This window comes from Poecilia reticulata, chromosome 19, assembly GCF_904066995.2.
Source record: "Poecilia reticulata chromosome 19, P_reticulata-male-v2, whole genome shotgun sequence".
NCBI classification, from domain to species: Eukaryota; Metazoa; Chordata; class Actinopteri; order Cyprinodontiformes; family Poeciliidae; genus Poecilia; species Poecilia reticulata.
Window position 1 is genome coordinate 5,953,971 of NC_088848.1, and position 16,755 is coordinate 5,970,725.

The 16,755-nt window shown below is 40.0% G+C and overlaps 1 protein-coding gene across 1 annotated transcript in view; it reads right to left on the bottom strand.

Moving 5' to 3' along the window:
• Positions 1–1,066: 1,066 nt before the first annotated feature.
• Positions 1,067–16,755, bottom strand: part of LOC145549189 (alpha-tectorin-like) — a 23,136-nt gene continuing 7,447 nt past the window's right edge. The window contains exons 9-32 of the mRNA XM_081601015.1: positions 16,597–16,620; positions 16,275–16,298; positions 14,659–14,774; positions 14,258–14,536; positions 14,051–14,146; positions 13,764–13,929; positions 12,962–13,362; positions 12,268–12,844; positions 11,605–12,188; positions 7,570–8,122; positions 6,881–7,479; positions 6,524–6,678; positions 5,954–6,354; positions 5,641–5,837; positions 4,153–4,548; positions 3,787–4,070; positions 3,395–3,672; positions 3,168–3,287; positions 2,796–2,977; positions 2,547–2,707; positions 2,143–2,394; positions 1,894–2,053; positions 1,700–1,805; positions 1,067–1,608 (exon numbers count right to left, since the gene is read on the bottom strand). Of these exons, the coding sequence (XP_081457141.1) occupies positions 1,487–1,608; positions 1,700–1,805; positions 1,894–2,053; positions 2,143–2,394; positions 2,547–2,707; positions 2,796–2,977; positions 3,168–3,287; positions 3,395–3,672; positions 3,787–4,070; positions 4,153–4,548; positions 5,641–5,837; positions 5,954–6,354; positions 6,524–6,678; positions 6,881–7,479; positions 7,570–8,122; positions 11,605–12,188; positions 12,268–12,844; positions 12,962–13,362; positions 13,764–13,929; positions 14,051–14,146; positions 14,258–14,536; positions 14,659–14,774; positions 16,275–16,298; positions 16,597–16,620 (6,233 nt within the window). The 3' untranslated portion in view covers positions 1,067–1,486. The remainder of the gene's footprint in view (positions 1,609–1,699; positions 1,806–1,893; positions 2,054–2,142; positions 2,395–2,546; positions 2,708–2,795; positions 2,978–3,167; positions 3,288–3,394; positions 3,673–3,786; positions 4,071–4,152; positions 4,549–5,640; positions 5,838–5,953; positions 6,355–6,523; positions 6,679–6,880; positions 7,480–7,569; positions 8,123–11,604; positions 12,189–12,267; positions 12,845–12,961; positions 13,363–13,763; positions 13,930–14,050; positions 14,147–14,257; positions 14,537–14,658; positions 14,775–16,274; positions 16,299–16,596; positions 16,621–16,755) is intronic.

The window sequence follows — 16,755 nt, forward strand, 5'->3', positions numbered from 1 at the left end:
CCCACTTAAAATACCAATGTGATTTGTAATTACACCAGCCATACCCAGATTCTGTGACAGAGATTGACATCTCATCTCTGTGCTTTCATTTAGCATTTAAAATATGCTAAATCATTGCTGCTCCATCTTCGTTCTGCCTGCAGGTGCATCTGAGAAAATTAAACACAAGAATGCTGTAATTCAAAGTGTGGCATGGGGGCCTTTTGCGGCCGGTGGCCTGACTTTGTGCAGTCCCTGGCTGCAACTCTACTTAATATTAGAATTATTTTATAAAATTTAGGAAAGGTACAGCAAGTGCTTTCAAATAAAAAGTTACCACATTTTTAATGCTGAGAAAAGACAAATTATTGTTTTCAGCTATCTCTCAGTCTTTATTTTAATAGAGAAAACATGCAAAACCCTTATAGTTTTGGATTTATAATTACTTACACATCCCTTTCCTACAAACAAAAAGTGACACAAGATGATTTTCCCAATGTTTTTAGGTGAGAATGTGGTTGTGTAAGTCAAATATCTCCTTGGCTCATCAATACATCACCTAATTGCGATATTTCTCCTACATTTTCGGAGATGTCTGCTCCTGCTGCATTAGCGGCCAGCTGTTTATTCTGAATTAATTCTGAATTCTTTCTTTCTGATCAAACTGCCAACCTGCCACAGTAGCGGGTGCATTTCTCAAATTAACACGCCACTTCATATGTTTACCCCCATTTGGTCATTAGCAGGTGCTAATTTTCACCCCTGGTTGTGACAGACCCCAGTTAAGAGCTTCTGATGTTCCACCAAGTGGAAAACTCAGAGGGAAAATCCTCTCAGGTATAGTTACCTGTCTGCTCATGATCCTCATCCTAACTCTTCCTTCAAAGTGTCTTAAATTTTATTTTCCAAGGATTGGTGAATATTTACTAACCCATTTTTACAACTGCTGAGGGTGAAAGCCATACCATAAAAACAAAATGTTAAGATCCTAAACTGGAGAAAATATAATACAGAACATCTCATACACAAAATGTCTGACTTAGGACTTTTATCAACGAGAAGAAAACATAAAAAGTACACAATAAAATTCATTGGACATTTTTTATTAATCCCTTTTGTAACAGAGTACATCTCCCACCACATAAAAACAAAAATTAGACAATGACAAAATCATGCTTCATTTCATTCAGTTTGACACTTCAAGATCATTCCTTCAAACATTACATTTATATACATATATGCAACCTTATATCCAACAGTTAAAATTTTATATCCTGTGATATTACCAAAAATAAATTATTTAAAAAAAAAACACAGAAAACAACTGAACATTTTATTAATCCCACAAATGGTCTAAACACAACAGTGTTAGATGTTAGAAAAGCAAAATTACTTCTGTTTCTCGCCTAATTATGAGTACAAACCAAAACCCAGAAAACACCCCATACTAACATGAATCATAAGTAACCAAATTTATTGGATTTTAACATGTGATTATTCTTTGATCTCAATTGACCATAATTCTGGTCATCAGCAAACTGACAATCATGGTAACAATTGATGCCAGGTGGCCTGTACCATCTGACTTCAACATCTTTGGATTAACACCATTTCTTTGGATTAGTCCACCTATGTAAAACAGAAAGATTCATATATTTTGTCAATCAATTGGAATATAATCTTGCAATTACGAAATAATAAAGATGTGATAGAACTTTACCAGTGTTTGGTTGTGCCACAAGCACCAGTGGTCCAATTGACAGAGCTGCAGAGTCATGGTAAGATACGTCCCTCTTGAATAGAGTGTGGTGACCTGGGTAGCAATGCTGGGAAAAAAAAGGAAAACAGCAACATTAAAGGTGTGCAACTTAAGTATGTACAATATAGCCACAAAAAGCACACAATAAAACTCACAGCTCTGCAGTTGTTGCTGCTCAAAAGACACAAGTGGACACTGCAGTGCAAGTAAATGTGTGTGTTGTTGGTGAAGGTGAACATCCTGAAGGAGAAACGAGACACAGTGGAGACACCGTTCTGAATCACCTCTACGGTTCCATCTTCTGGATTAGGACACCTGTGAAACAGAAGTAGATGCATCAGTTAGACTGTCAACAAGAAGACACTGAATTAAATTATAAAGAATAACAAGACGGTCTCACTTACTGCGAAGCAATGAGATCCCAGCGGACAGGGTAGTTTGCTTGGTTGACTGGCGTGGCCCAACAAGAGTCCAGAACGGTGGCAAATTGGCGCTGATCCACCCCTTCTGTTCGCACCTCCACGTAAAAAATCTGATCAACTTCCAGTTCTATGTTTCCATTAGTGCTGAAGGGGAAGTGGAAGCCTTCATCCTCATAGGGGATCATCCTCACACTATACGATCCAATGCCAACAGGAAGCTTCTTCCTCAAAATGCTGCAAAATAAATATTTATATGATCAACCAGTTAAATGCATTTGATAATCTCACAAAGTCTCCCAATTTGCCTACAGTAAAGAAAAAACAACCAATAACTGGTTATAGACATAATGGTCAAAGGAACCACAGGGAGAAACTGGTATGATCACCTCTCCACAGGATTGATGCCCACAGCCATTGACAGAGCTTGAGCCAGAGGATAAACACAGCAGAAACGCAGATGAAGCTTCCTCTGACGGCTGATCAAACCTCCATGAGGATCCACATTCCCCTGAATAGTGTTCTCATACATGAAGTGAGTTCCATTGCTCTAAACAGTGAAATGACAGAATGCTATCAATCAAGTTAAGTAACATATTGGAAGCTTTAAAGAAGATGTTCCAGTTCATGAACTTTACCCTAAGAGCTGTCCCACACAGATGGTTATTGTCAAAGTGGAAGACGAGTCGTCCGTCCTGAAGAGTCCCGTTGCAGGAGCTGTCTCGGAGATGGAGAGCACTGGAGTGGAAGCCCGCTTCAAACAACTGGCAGCGAGATACTGACATGGTGCCAGAACTGCTGGAGCATTCGATGTTTGAGTCTGCTCATCAGAGAGAGAAACATATTGAAGTTTTGTGACCAACTACACAAACTGATGCAGAAAAGCAAAGATTATGCTTCAAACTTGAACATTGACAGTAAAACACTGGCGAACAAATCATGTTTGGAACGTGACTATAATTACAGTTCTTCATTTGAAAAACAGAAGGTTTAAAAGGTGTTGCACTTACCGTAGCTCTCATTGTTGGGTCGATGATGGTGCTCGTCACAGAAACAGCCGTACACACCATTTTTCTTACCACACCACTCATACTCTGCACAGTCCAGCTGTTCACAAGGGTCCGTCTCAGCTGAGTCAAATATATCAGAAAAGGCCAAGAAAGTTTCAAAACAAACATTGCATAAAATCAATCAATAACTCATTGTTGTGATAATTTATTGAGCAAAACAAACATACCACAACGCAAAGGAGAGCGCCAGTCGGAAATGCTTAGACCCAAATTGGTGCAGGTTTTCTCATAAGCAGAGATGGCAGAACACAGCATGCCATTGGCTGGCGTATAGAGGCAGAGATCGTAAACACAGGAAGTGAAGAATGGTTGTGGGTCAGAATGCAGGTGACAAGAACTGAATGGGCCGCTGGTGTTGGTGATGACTCTGCACAGTTCTGTGTATTCTTCTATGAAGCGGCAGTCACTTAGTCCATCACCACTTCTCTCATCAGTGGATCCGCATCTAGACAAGTCATTAGACATTTTAAATATTTTAAAGACAGCAGACATATACACAAACATTTGCAATTGCTTACATTTTATCAGGTAAAGGCAAATAAGTGCAGCATGAGCTCACCCTGCTTGGCTTGTCTCTGATCTCCAGCTGTGGCCAAACTGGTTGTCGTTTTCCGCCAAAGTACCATTGGGCAAAACTTTGTCATCATTGGGATCACCATTGAAGTTCCCACACATCCCACTGACTCTGTTCTGATAGTTTCGGGCCATCCTGACCAGTAAAGTACTGGAGCCATCAAACTGGACTACAACATCAACAGCATCAAACACTATGTAACTTCCCTGCCTCATCACCTGACCAAAAGTTCCTGCAGTGGTGGGAAGAGAAACCTCATCTCCATTTACCTGTTATGATGAGAGTTCAGAGAGTAAGACCAAAGGTTTTAAAACAAAAGGTTTTTCATTTTGAACCTAAAATAAAGTTTACCTTCACTCTCTTGTTAGGTCCGAGCCTGACATTAACTCTCTGATGAGGATTTGAGAGGTATATATCCACTGATGACACAAAAGACACAAGGTTGTTTCCTCTGTGTTTGTTGGTGGCCACAACTTTGTACTGAGTTTCATTGTTGCTGTGACTCAAACTCTCAGTGATGATGTAAGAGCATGATCCCTGAAAATGAGCCAGGGCTCCATCGAAGGTGATGTAATGTGGATCACCCCATACAGTACAGGTAGACATGGCGTCATAACAGCCCAGATGGCCATCTCTGATGGTGCACTCTTGTGCAGGAGTGCATGATGAGGGACTGCAAATCAGGACATTGGGCGCTTGACATTCACACCGTTGGGAGCAACCGTCTGTCCAGAAGGACTCACCAGCCTGCAAGATGAGAAACAAGTGAAAATATTATGTTGTGTGACAACATTAAGAATATATGAACCTTGAGGTAATTAGGAAAGTATTACAGCAATGCTTCTTTGTCTGAAAGTTGTAAAACTACATAATGTAGAACCTGATTCCCAATTTACCCTTGCCAAGTTTCCACTCCTTCCTGTCAGTTAAGGCTTTTGTGGTGCCCCACAAAAGATTGAGACGATATATATAGCCTATTCTCATACTTGAGTTTTGACTGGAAAGCACATACCACCCAGTATAGCTACAGAGTACTTAAAGGAAATGTTCTAATGGAAAAGTTTTCAAAGTGAGTGCCAATCAAAAATCTGAAATGATGTATATAGCCCATCCTCATACTTGAGTTTTGACTTGAAAGCACATACCACCCAAATAATTATATGGTAATTAAAATAAATGTGCTAATGCTAATATTTGCAGATTTATAAAATCTTAAAAAGGTAATAGGACCTGGACAGAATTTTAGTGCTTTTCAAGTCATAGGAAGCACTCAAAGAATTTCACACTATTGCCACATTCACCCAATCACACTCACTTACAAGCATATTCATAAATCAATTCGCAGATCGGTAGAGAACTAGAATCAGCATTAAAACCTTCTGGCTAATTCCACATGAGACCATTTTATTAGGTGAAAGACACCTGTTTATTCTCATTTGTTGTTTTTTTTGGTTTGCATTTGAAAACTATATTCTGTACTTAAGGCCTGGACTATTTGGACTATTGGCGGCTTCTTATCAGCATCTTCTTTTGTCTTTGTGAGACAAAATCATCCTTGCATATAATTGTCAGAACAGGTGAAAATGACACTTTCAGATATCAAGAAATTTTACCCAAAGAGATTTGTGAATGGCCGCTAATCAAACATTTTTTGAAATATTGTGTTATTGATTTTGCTGTAATGTCACACCAGGAGGCATTATGCTTGAGTTGTTGCCTTGAAATGCAACACCTCAATGATGTTTAGTTTTTCAAAGCCATTCAGCAAGTGATACTTTAGGTCTTATGTGCTGATTCTCAGCTAGTTTATCAGGAATGAAGTGAACTAAAATGACCTACATTGAAGTAGAAGCCATCATGCTGACAGCCACAACTTTCCACAGGGACACAGCTTGTTCCACTCCTGGAAAAACCTTCATCACAGAAACATCCCTCAGAGCAAACATGGTCACAGGCAGCATCAATGCTGCTGGCACAGGTGTGGCCACAGTCTGTTCCACACAGCTCATAATGGCTGTTGGCTGGACACTCAATTCCTGAGGAAAAAAAGGGTGACAAGTTGAAACATAGGAGATGCCATATTTTGAGAGACTTTTGAGGAAGATGCCTGTTTTATTGAATACTTTAGTAGCACACAGCCTTCCATACTCACTGCAAGTGGTGTTTTGCCTCCAAGGGTAGACTCGGAGATTAGCAGACTGACAGGCACTGACATACGTCTCTAGAGCCCTACACAGAAGATCATTGCCTCGATTTCCCGACACGCAGACATCAAAGACGCAGTCACTGAAATACGGTGCTGGATCCACCTTCTCGTGGCAGAAGCTGAAGGGGCCGTCAGCTGCCTGAATCACTTCACACTGGGCCCTGGCAGATCGATCATCGTTGCATTGAGAGCATGAAGAGCCACAGCCGTCACTACAAGTGTAGTTCCCAGGAACCTTCCAAGCTGCTCCAAAAACATCTGCTGAGTTGGACGATGCTCCACTTGGAGTGTGGAAGTCATCATTTGGATTTCCATTGAAGTTTCCACAAAGTCCACACATGTTTCCTCTGATCAAGATAAGAAAGACTGAATCAAAATGATGAACACTTAATGACAATGAAACAGACAATGATGATATACTGTTTTTACATTCCTAAAAAGGTATTAAGTCAATAACTATAGGATTGAAGAAAATGAGATTTAAATTAAAGTTTTGCTGAAGAGTACATAGGCTACCTGTAGCTTGGGGGGACAGAAATGGACACTGTGCTACTTCCATCGTACATGACACTTAGTCCAAACTCTGTGTTGACAAATGTTTGAGATCCACTTCCAAAAATTGACAGGCTTCCATTGAGGACAATGGGCAGGTTTCTTGTGATTCCATTCACCTGTGAAGAAAAAAAATGTTATGGCAGACACACAACTGATATTCCTGGATAATAGTCCAGATGTGCATATTTAAGAACTGAACAGTTCTTTGGTAATGTACTAAGAAAAAAAAATTTGACTTTGAAAAATACTTTGCAAAAGTAATTTCCAATATACTTTAAATATATTCTCCAATCTTCCATCAGAGACAGCCTGACTTACCTCCACAGTCCCCCAGTTGCCTCTCGACATACGCACTTGATAGCCAAAGATATCTACAAAAACTTCAGCCGTGATAGAAACTGGCAGTCCAAGCCACGGTTCATTCTTTGCTTTCACAGAAAACTGGTGAAGGTCCACAGTGTCATTGCAAACTGTTGCCAGAACATAGCGGCAGGTTCCCTGGAAGTCGTAGGCCTTGCCATCAAAGGTCAGGTAGTGAGGGTCTCCAGAGGCAGAGCAGGTGCCATGAGGATTGGGATGGCAGCCAAACTCACCCCCCACAACATGGCAGGACTCCTGAGGTCCACATGCATTTGGGGAACACTGGACTATACCAGTTATACCATTACAGGTGCAAAAGCTCTGACATTCTTCCCCGTCCCAGAACTGTTCACCAGCTTGCCGATAGCGTCCATCATGAAAGCATCCACAGGATGTTGGAGGCACACACTGGTTACCATTGAGGACAAACCCATCATTACACTGGCACCCCTCCTGGCACTGAGTGTCACAGGTGAAGGGGAAAGAGAGGCTGGGGCAGGAAGATGGACATGAACTTCCACAGAGTTCATAATGGCTGTTTGATGGACAGGTTAGTTCTGTTGAGAGGCACAAAGGTGAAAGAAGTAAAAAGTGATGAATATGTTCATTTCACAGGCATCTTTATCAAATGCGGTTCTAGAACTTACCACAGCCAGTTGCATTCCTCCACTGTCCCAGGGATACACCGTTATGTTGGCACATCAGTGCATAATCTCGTAGGACCTCACATAATGTTGATGTTGGATCTCTGGAGCCCTGGAGGATTTCTACACATGCATCTACCTGCTGCCATGGGTTCACTGCAGCCCAGCATGATCTAAATGGTCCAGTGTGTGAAGTAAGAACTCCACAGTACTCAGTGGAACTAAAATTGGTTGCAGAGTTACGAGGTATGTTTTCCACGCAGTGATCTGCCAGGGAGCCATCTCGCCAACTGTCCCCAAACATCTGGGAGTCACTGACCAGAGTGCTATTGGGTGTACGGAAATCATCATGCTGGTCAGCATTGTAGTTTCCACAAAGTCCACCTAACAAACCACTGTAGACACCTGGTGCAGTGACACGGACAAAGTGAGGCCAGACAGTCTGCAGAGTTACACCAAAGTCTGTGCGAAGGATGACGCTGTGAGTGCTGCTTTGGAAAATGCGGATTCTGTTGGACCCAGAGCTGAATGGCAGTCTGATCAGCTGTCCATCAACCTATAACACATTTAAAAAAAACTTTAGAAATGTTTTTTAGGTAGATTTTATGTCTTTTGAATATCTTGGAATTGAGGTAAAAGGCCACAAACGAACTTTGACACTAACTTTATACAAAACTCCAACATATGTGGAAAATTTCTTCACGGACTTCAATGAGCTTCTATCTCTTATATGCATTGATTACGATTGTTTAATAATTGTCGGTGATTTCAACATTCATGTTGACAACCCCCAAAACCGAGGGGCCAAAAAGCTCTTTAATATATTAGAGAGTTTTGGTTTAAGACAACATGTCAAACAAGCAACACACACTTGTGGACACACACTGGATCTGGTTATCAGTAAGGGTGTGGATATTTCCAATGTCTCTGTAACTGATGTTGCCCTGTCGGATCAGTTTGCTGTTATATTTGACAGTTCTTTATCCGTTAATCCACTTGGACAAACAACAACTATCACAAAACGTACTTTCACAGAAAACAGCAGAAACATTTAATCAAATCTACTCTTCTTCCTCGTCCTTAAGCAATAATGACGTAGATAAGTTGGTAGATGATTTTCAGTGCAAACTTTCAGATATCATTGATTACATTGCTCCTATTAAAGTGAAGGTTGTGACTGGTAGGGAGAAATATCCATGGAGAAATGCACAAATAGTTCAATCTGCAAGACAACTCTGTCGTAGGGCCAAATGGCGTAAAGCTCAACTGCACGTTTATTGTGACATCTACAAGGAAAGACTACATAACTATCACACAACACTAAAACATGCCAGAGAGGCTTTCTTTGCAGATGTCATAAACAAAAACACTAACAACACTCGAGCTTTATTTGCTACTGTTGACAGGCTCACAAATCCTCCGATGACGTTGCCACCTGAACTTCAATCTATTGCTGCCTGCAACAAGTTTTCTAGTTTCTTTTCAGAGAAAAATTTCAAAAGATCAGAGGATTAATCTGCACATCCACTCCAAAGACAGTACCAATGCTGTGCCCAAACAAAACAAATGCAGGAAAAATGACCCAATTTCAACTACTTAATTATAAAACCCTAGAAGAAATTATATGTCAATTAAGCTCCAGTTCCTGCTGTCTGGATGTCCTGCCCACACATTTCTTTAAGAAGGTTTTGCCTGTCGTTGCTAATGATCTGATCCAAATAGTGAACTCATCGCTCTCTACAGGTGTTTTCCCCCAGGCTCTGAAAACAGCAGTTATCAAACCACTGATAAAAAAGAACAATCTAGACAAATCGCTACTACACAATTACAGGCCGATCTCCAACCTCCCATTCATCAGCAAAATTATTGAAAAAGCAGTTTTTAAACAATTAAATAACTTCCTAACAATAATGAATCGTTTTGACTCCTTCCAGTCTGGTTTTTGTGCTCACCACAGCACGGAGACTTGTAAAAGTGTTCAATGACATCCATATAAATACACACTGTGGGAGAACCACAGTGCTGGTTCTGTTGGACCTCAGTGCAGCTTTCGACACTGTTGACCACGACATTTTACTGAATCGACTGGAGACTTGGGTCGGACTCTCCGGTCCAGTGCTCAACTGGTTTGAATCTTACATATAGAACAGGGATTTCTTTGTTTCAATCGGAAACTTCTCATCAGAGAGGTCAAAGGTCACATGTGGGGTACCCCAAGGTTCAATCCTAGGACCCCTTCTTTTCAACATTTATATTCTCCCACTGGCTCAGGTTATAACAGGACATAGGATTAACTACCACAATTATGCGGATGATACACAGCTCTACATCACGATGTCACCAGGTGACTCTGAGCCCATCCAATCACTGAATAGATGCTTAGAACAGATCAATGTGTGGATGTGCCAAAACTTTCTCCATCTGAACAGAAACAAAACTGAAGTAATTATCTTTGGACCTAAAGAGGAGCGAACCCGAATCAACGCACAGCTTCAGTTATTACAACTAAAAACCAGCGATCAGGCCCGAAACTTGGGAGTAGTGATGAACTCTGACCTAAACCTTCAGAACCACGTTAAGACAGTCACAAAGTCGGCCTTCTATCACCTGAAGAACATCTCCAGGATTAGAGGACTTATGTCTCGCGCGATATAGAGAAACTCATCCATGCGTTTATCTTTAGCCGCATTGATTACTGCAACAGCGTCTTCACAGGTCTGACTAACAAATCAATCAAACAGCTGCAGCTGATCCAGAACGCTGCTGCTCGCGTTCTGACAAAAACCAGGAAGATAGAGCACATAACACCAGTTTTAAAGTCCCTACACTGGCTTCCGTTAGCACAAAGAATAGATTTTAAAATATTATTGTTAGTTTATAAATCACTGAACGGTTTAGCACCACAATACATTAAAGATCTGTTACTGCTGTACCAACCGTCTAGACCCCTCAGATCTTCTGGTTCTGGTCTGCTCTGCATACCCAGAACAAGAACCAAACGAGGAGAAGCAGCATTCAGCTTCTACGCACCACAAATTTGGAACAAACTTCCAGAAAACCGTAAAACGGCTGAAACACTGGTTGCCTTTAAATCTCAACTTAAAACTCACCTGTTTAGAGTTGCTTATTTTTAATGTTTTTATCCTTGCTTTTTAATTTCTTTTTATTTCTCTTTCTCACTGTTTCCTTTTTAATGCTTTCTTAAAATCTATTTCTCTTCCTCATTGTTTATTCTATGTCACATGCTGTTTTTATTTTTATTTTAATTATGTGAAGCACTTTGAAATGCCTTGCTGCTGAAATGCGCTATACAAAAAAAATTTGATTGATTGATAGATGTTCAAAATATTACGAATGCATGAAGAAATCAGATTTTGCATTGTTTCTCATTAGAGTAAGCTTCCAGAAATAATTCTTACACATAAGAAAATGTTTTCAATTTATTCATTGTATGAAGCTCATTTTCCACAACAGTTAAAGGGTAGCAGAGCTGATAAAATCTTGTTAATTTTCCTTCTTACTTTTAACACACATTTGGGTTGTTTTGATTAAACAGAGGCTCAAGATGAGTCCACTAAGGGTCACCTCACTATATGCAATATGTACACTATGTTTGATCAAGAGGTTTTGATAACATAGTTAAATCAAGGATCTTATTCCCTCTTCTTTATTAGTTTTTCTTTTCAGACACTCCTCTTGCACATGCTAGCTATCATCATTGTCTGTGAATATTCCAGTTAGGATCAAATGCTTTCTCTAAACAATTGGTAGCAAAATCTGAAACTTACACTATGAAGCAAAATTTTGAATATGGCTGAAGTAGAATACAATTTACCTTATAAAATTGGGAAAATTATGATAATTGTAATATAATGCATTGCAGACTAACTCTAAACATATTTTTTATTAAATTTGTTTAGTGTTTGAAATGTTATGAAACATTAGTTTGTTGTAATAGTCTTTAAACAAATCTGTTGTTACACTTCATTGTATGTTATCTATTTGTATTATTGGCAAAAAATTATTTCTATCACTCACCTTAACAGTGCTACTACTTGCCATCTCAATAGTAACTTGTGTTCCCTCTGCCTCAAACTTTAACACATTGGAGAAACCCTGCAGCCCCTGTGGAACTTTTTCCATAGTAATCATGAAGTGTGAGTGATCAGAGGATCCCATAACTTTGGCAAGGGTCAGGCGACATGCTCCTGGGTACTGGTACATCACTCCATCAAATGTATGATATGATCCTGGGCCTCTGATCCAACATGTTGCAAAGCTGTTTGGTGTACATCCTCTTACTCCATTCTCCACCCTGCAGGATTCATGTTGACCACAGCTGTGAGAGCTGCAAGTCATGGAGCCATAGCTACATGTACAGCGCCTCCCACAGTCTGCATCCAGTATGACAGTTTCTCCTGAGTGGTAGTAGTGACCCTCAAAGCTGCAGCCACAGTCAGCATGAGGGACACAGACCCCTCCACTCAGGAGGTAGCCTGAATTGCAGACACAGCTCTCCTGATTAGGCAGGGGGCAGTTGTCAGTGGAATTGGGGTTGACACATGTAGGTGGACATCCTGTACCCTGGGCCTCAAAGTGGCTATTGGCTGGGCAGGGGATTTCTAAACACAAGAAACATTTATTCTCAAACTTTGAATATTTAACAGCACTTAATTTTAAAATTGACACTGGCAGACATACCACAGAAGCCAGAACTTCGCCAGCTTTGTGGCTGGATCCCATTTTGTTGACACTGACTTGAGTAGACATTTAGGGCTTGGCAGAGAATGGGCTGATACCCTCCACTGACACAGAGATCATACACACAGCTATCCACAAAAAATCCTGGAGGGAGTTGTTGATGGCATGCAGCAAACGGTCCTGTGCTGTTCTCCAGAATACCACAGTGGGCAGAGTTTCTGTACAGTGTTGTCTGAGCTGCTGTGCAGCCGGCACAGGCCAGACCTTCACACTGAGGGTCACAACCAGGCTCATCATCACCAGATGCTTTCCAGCTGTTGGCAAAAACCACATCAGAGCTCACAACTTCACCTTGAGGAGTTCTAAAGTCATCTTCAGGGTGATTGTTGAAGTTTCCACAGAACCCACACGTGCTATTTTGGTAAGTGTAGGGCAAACTGATCCGGACATATAAACTTCTGTCATAAGACACCATCAGGCCAAAGTCAGTGCTGACGATCACAGAGAAACCTGACTGATAAACCTGGATAGAGCCGTTTCTGAGGGAAAATGGAACTGTTGCAAAACTTCCATTAACCTGTAAGGATGGCAACAAAAATAGTTACAAATATAGACAAAACACAAAATAGTTACAAATATAGACAAAACACAAAATGCAGGGTCTATATTAAAGAACGTAAAAGGGTCTTGCTACCTTGGCCTGACTCTGATGTCCCTTAACAAGCTCAATAGTTTCATTATGGACAAAGACTTTGACCAGTTGTGTCCATGAAACATGAGTGCTGCCCTGATGCCCGTTCTTCCCCTCCACTCTATAGTAGGGCAGTCCGTTCTGACACTGCTCTGACAGAACGTAAGTGCATGTGCCTTGAAAGTGAAACACTGAGTTGTCAAAGGTGTAGTAATGTGGATCTCCACTGACGGTGCAGGTTCGTCTTTGCACTGTCTGGCAGGAGTACTGAAAGGCAGCTGGTCGACAGATTTGGGAGAAGGAGCAGGGATTGTTGGAGCATTGCAGCCCTGCTCTGGTGCAGGTGCACTTCTGAGCACAGGTGCTGTCACTCCAGAAAGAGTCGCCAAGTTGAACAGTTTGACCTTTAAACAAGGAAAGAACAAGAGTCATTTCAAGGCTGCTTTAATGACGGCTTAGTTTTTGGTGTTTCTGACATCACAGTTAGAATGACCTAAAACATAGGTGCCAAAAGTTCTCCAGAGTCCTGCTTATTATCTAATTATTTGATTGAATTGTGTCGAGACACATCTAAAAGTTGCAGGACACCAGCCCTCGAGGCCTGAAGTTTGACATCTGTAATCTGAGAAATTAAGTATTTATAGAGAAAGAATTATACTAACTGAAGAACTGTTTAGGATTCAGTACTCTTATTTTAATAGCAATGTTGTTCTACCAAGAGGCACGGATTGGAGTTTTCCCTTATTTCCATGATACATGTGTTTATTGTTATGAAGCAGTACTCTTGGTGAATTTGTGTGCCTACCATTAAAAGTGCAGCCTCCTGAACCATGATCTACTCGAAATGCCCAGCGACCGGATACGTTGACGTTGCTGTTGAGACTAAAGGCTGAATTAGGTCCAGTGGCGTTACTAGAGAATGATCCAGGGATGGTGAAGTGGTGAGGGGAATTGATTGTATCATATCCAGCCTGCAAAATACATATGCTTTGGTATTTTTTTATGTTACAGAGAAATTGCACATTTGTTGGGACCAAAAGAAGGAAAACAAAACATATATTTATGCTATGTATTATTCTGAATGTCTCTGACCTGTACAGATCTTGATGTGGAGGCTATTGACCCATAATTCATCAGCACAAATGAATAATGGCCATCAGTAGTCAAGACTGCCTGAAAGGTTGTTTGCTGGGAAAAAATACATGTATTTATTGAGAATTAATTTGCAGATTAAGCAAAGGCTATCTTTTTGTATTTGAACATCTAATACATTTCAGAAGTTAAATATAGATCACTTACTGTTCCAGTTGTTGGAAAATAGGCAACTTTATACCATGTTGCTATAAAGATCCAGTTTGCCTGAAAGTTGAGAGCTGGGAAGTACGTGTTGATGTCCTGTGTAACTCGTTGGAGAAGAGAGCCGTTGGTGTACTGAACATAGTAGATATCACCATTGCCTCTGTTGTCTAAATCAGTCCAGAACGGAGCAATGATGTCTATGCTTCCATACATCGGAAATTGCTGAGGAGAAAAACTTGACCATGGATAATCAAAGGTCAGATGTCCGTTGTGATTCACCTAAGAAAAAGAGCTATAAGTTAGGTATCACTATTTATACTTTTTGTTAATGTTTACATTTTGTCTTGAGGATTACAATAAAATGAATAGTGAATGGAAGTACATGCAATCTTGTAACATACATAAATCTGAGCGTAAGACTGCCCAAAATAGTTGAAGGTTCGTAGGAGTGAAATTATAGGTGAGCTTCCATCGTCTGATCGAGAGCTTATTGTTCCTTCAAGTGGGTAGAGGGGTCCTGCAAAATACGAGAGAGAGAACCTGTTTAAATTAGAAAGTGTCTTTTTGGGATAATAACAATCCTGACTGTACCACTTGAACTCCTCTCTACCAGGGCCTGCAATAAATTTTCAAACTTCTTTGCAGAGAAAATAAAAAAAAAATAAGATGGTTAAACTGAACATCAACACAAAATCCAATACCCAAATGTTATGCCCAAGCATAAGAAATGCAGAGAAAAAGGCTAAATTTAAACAACACAACTATGAAAGGAAACATTATAAATCAGTCAGACTCATCCTCCTGCTGTCTTGGTAGCCTACCCTCAACTTCCCTTAAGAAAGCTCTGCCTGTCAGTACCTCTGATCTGATTCAAACAGAAACTCATCCCTCTCATCAGGTTTTTCCCTCAGGTTTTAAACACAAAACTTATCAAACCACTGATGGAAAAAAAGAGAAATCTGGACAAATCCCTACTGCAGAATTACAGTCTGATCTCCAATCTTCCATTCATCAGCAAAATTATTGAAAAAGCTGTATTTCAACAGATAAATAGCTTCCTAACTACAACCAACCAATTTGTTACATTCAGTCTGGTTTCCGTTCTGACCACAGCACTACTCTACTGAGACTGCTCTGGTCAAAGTGTTCAATGACAGTCACATAAATACAGACGGTGGAAGAACCGCAGTCCTGGTTCTATTTGACCCAGTTGACTATGACATATTGAAACAGTCGGAGGGTTGGGTAGGATTCCAGTACTTAATTAGTTGGAATCTTACATAAAGAACAGAGACTTCTTTGTGTTAATAGGTAACTTCTCATTGGAATGGGCAGAAGTCACATGGGGAACCCCAAGGTTCAATCGTGGGATCCCTCCCATTTAATATTCACATGCTCCTGCTAGTTCAGGTTATAACGAGAAATAAGATTAGTTACTATAGCTATGCAGATGATACACAGCTCTGCATTTCAATATGACTCCAAACCCATCCAAGCATTGAACAGATGCTTAGAACAAATCAACACATGGATGTGACAACTTTCTTCAGCTGAACAGAAGCAAAACTGATGTTATATCTTTGGACCTAAAGAGAAACGATCTAGAGTCAACACACAGGGTCAGTTGTTACAGCTGGAAACTAGTGATCAGGCCCAAAATCTGGGAGTGGTGATGGACTCAGACCTGAACAGTCAAAGAAATATAGAGGCAGTTACAAAGTCGGCCTTCTATCACCTGAAGAACATTTCCGGGATTAGAGGACTATTGTCTCTGCAATTTCAATATTTTTTTTTAGAAAAACTCGTCCTTTCTTTTAATGTTTAGTCACATTGATTACTGCAACAGAGTTTTCACAGGTCTGCCTAGAAAAAACACAGCTCCAGTTGATCCAGAACGATGCTTCTGACGTTCCCACCTAAACCTGGAGGATAGAGCAATTAACTAATAAAAGCAATAAAGAAAAATAATTAATATGCACAGGTAAAGTAAGAGGATATGTCTAAACTTTCAACTTACCTTGATTATAAATCACCACTTCAGCTATAAAAACACAGAGACATTATTGAACATAAAAAAAACTATTTTTTCTGTTGAACTGTTTACTTTCATTGAAATGACTAACATTTTTCCAATATAATGTAGAAGGATACATATCAATTAATTAATTTGCATAGTTATAGTCAGTAGAAAAGGCCAATTGTTTTTAGGGGCAATGTTTATATCATGCCTTTCTTGAAATAACCAACAGGTTTCCATTGTAATAATAAGTTTAAATTAATTAATTAATAAAAGCAATGAAAAAAATAATATGTACGTAAAGTCAGGTCTAAAAGCTTACATTGATTCTGAGTTGTCACTCCAACTATAACACAGAGACATAATTGCACATCAATTTAAGATAATTACTGTCAGGTTTTAAATAATAACATTCATTGTAATGACTAAGCAATCTTTAAAATGTAGCATGTACACTTTGTGTTTTAGAAATGAAAACATT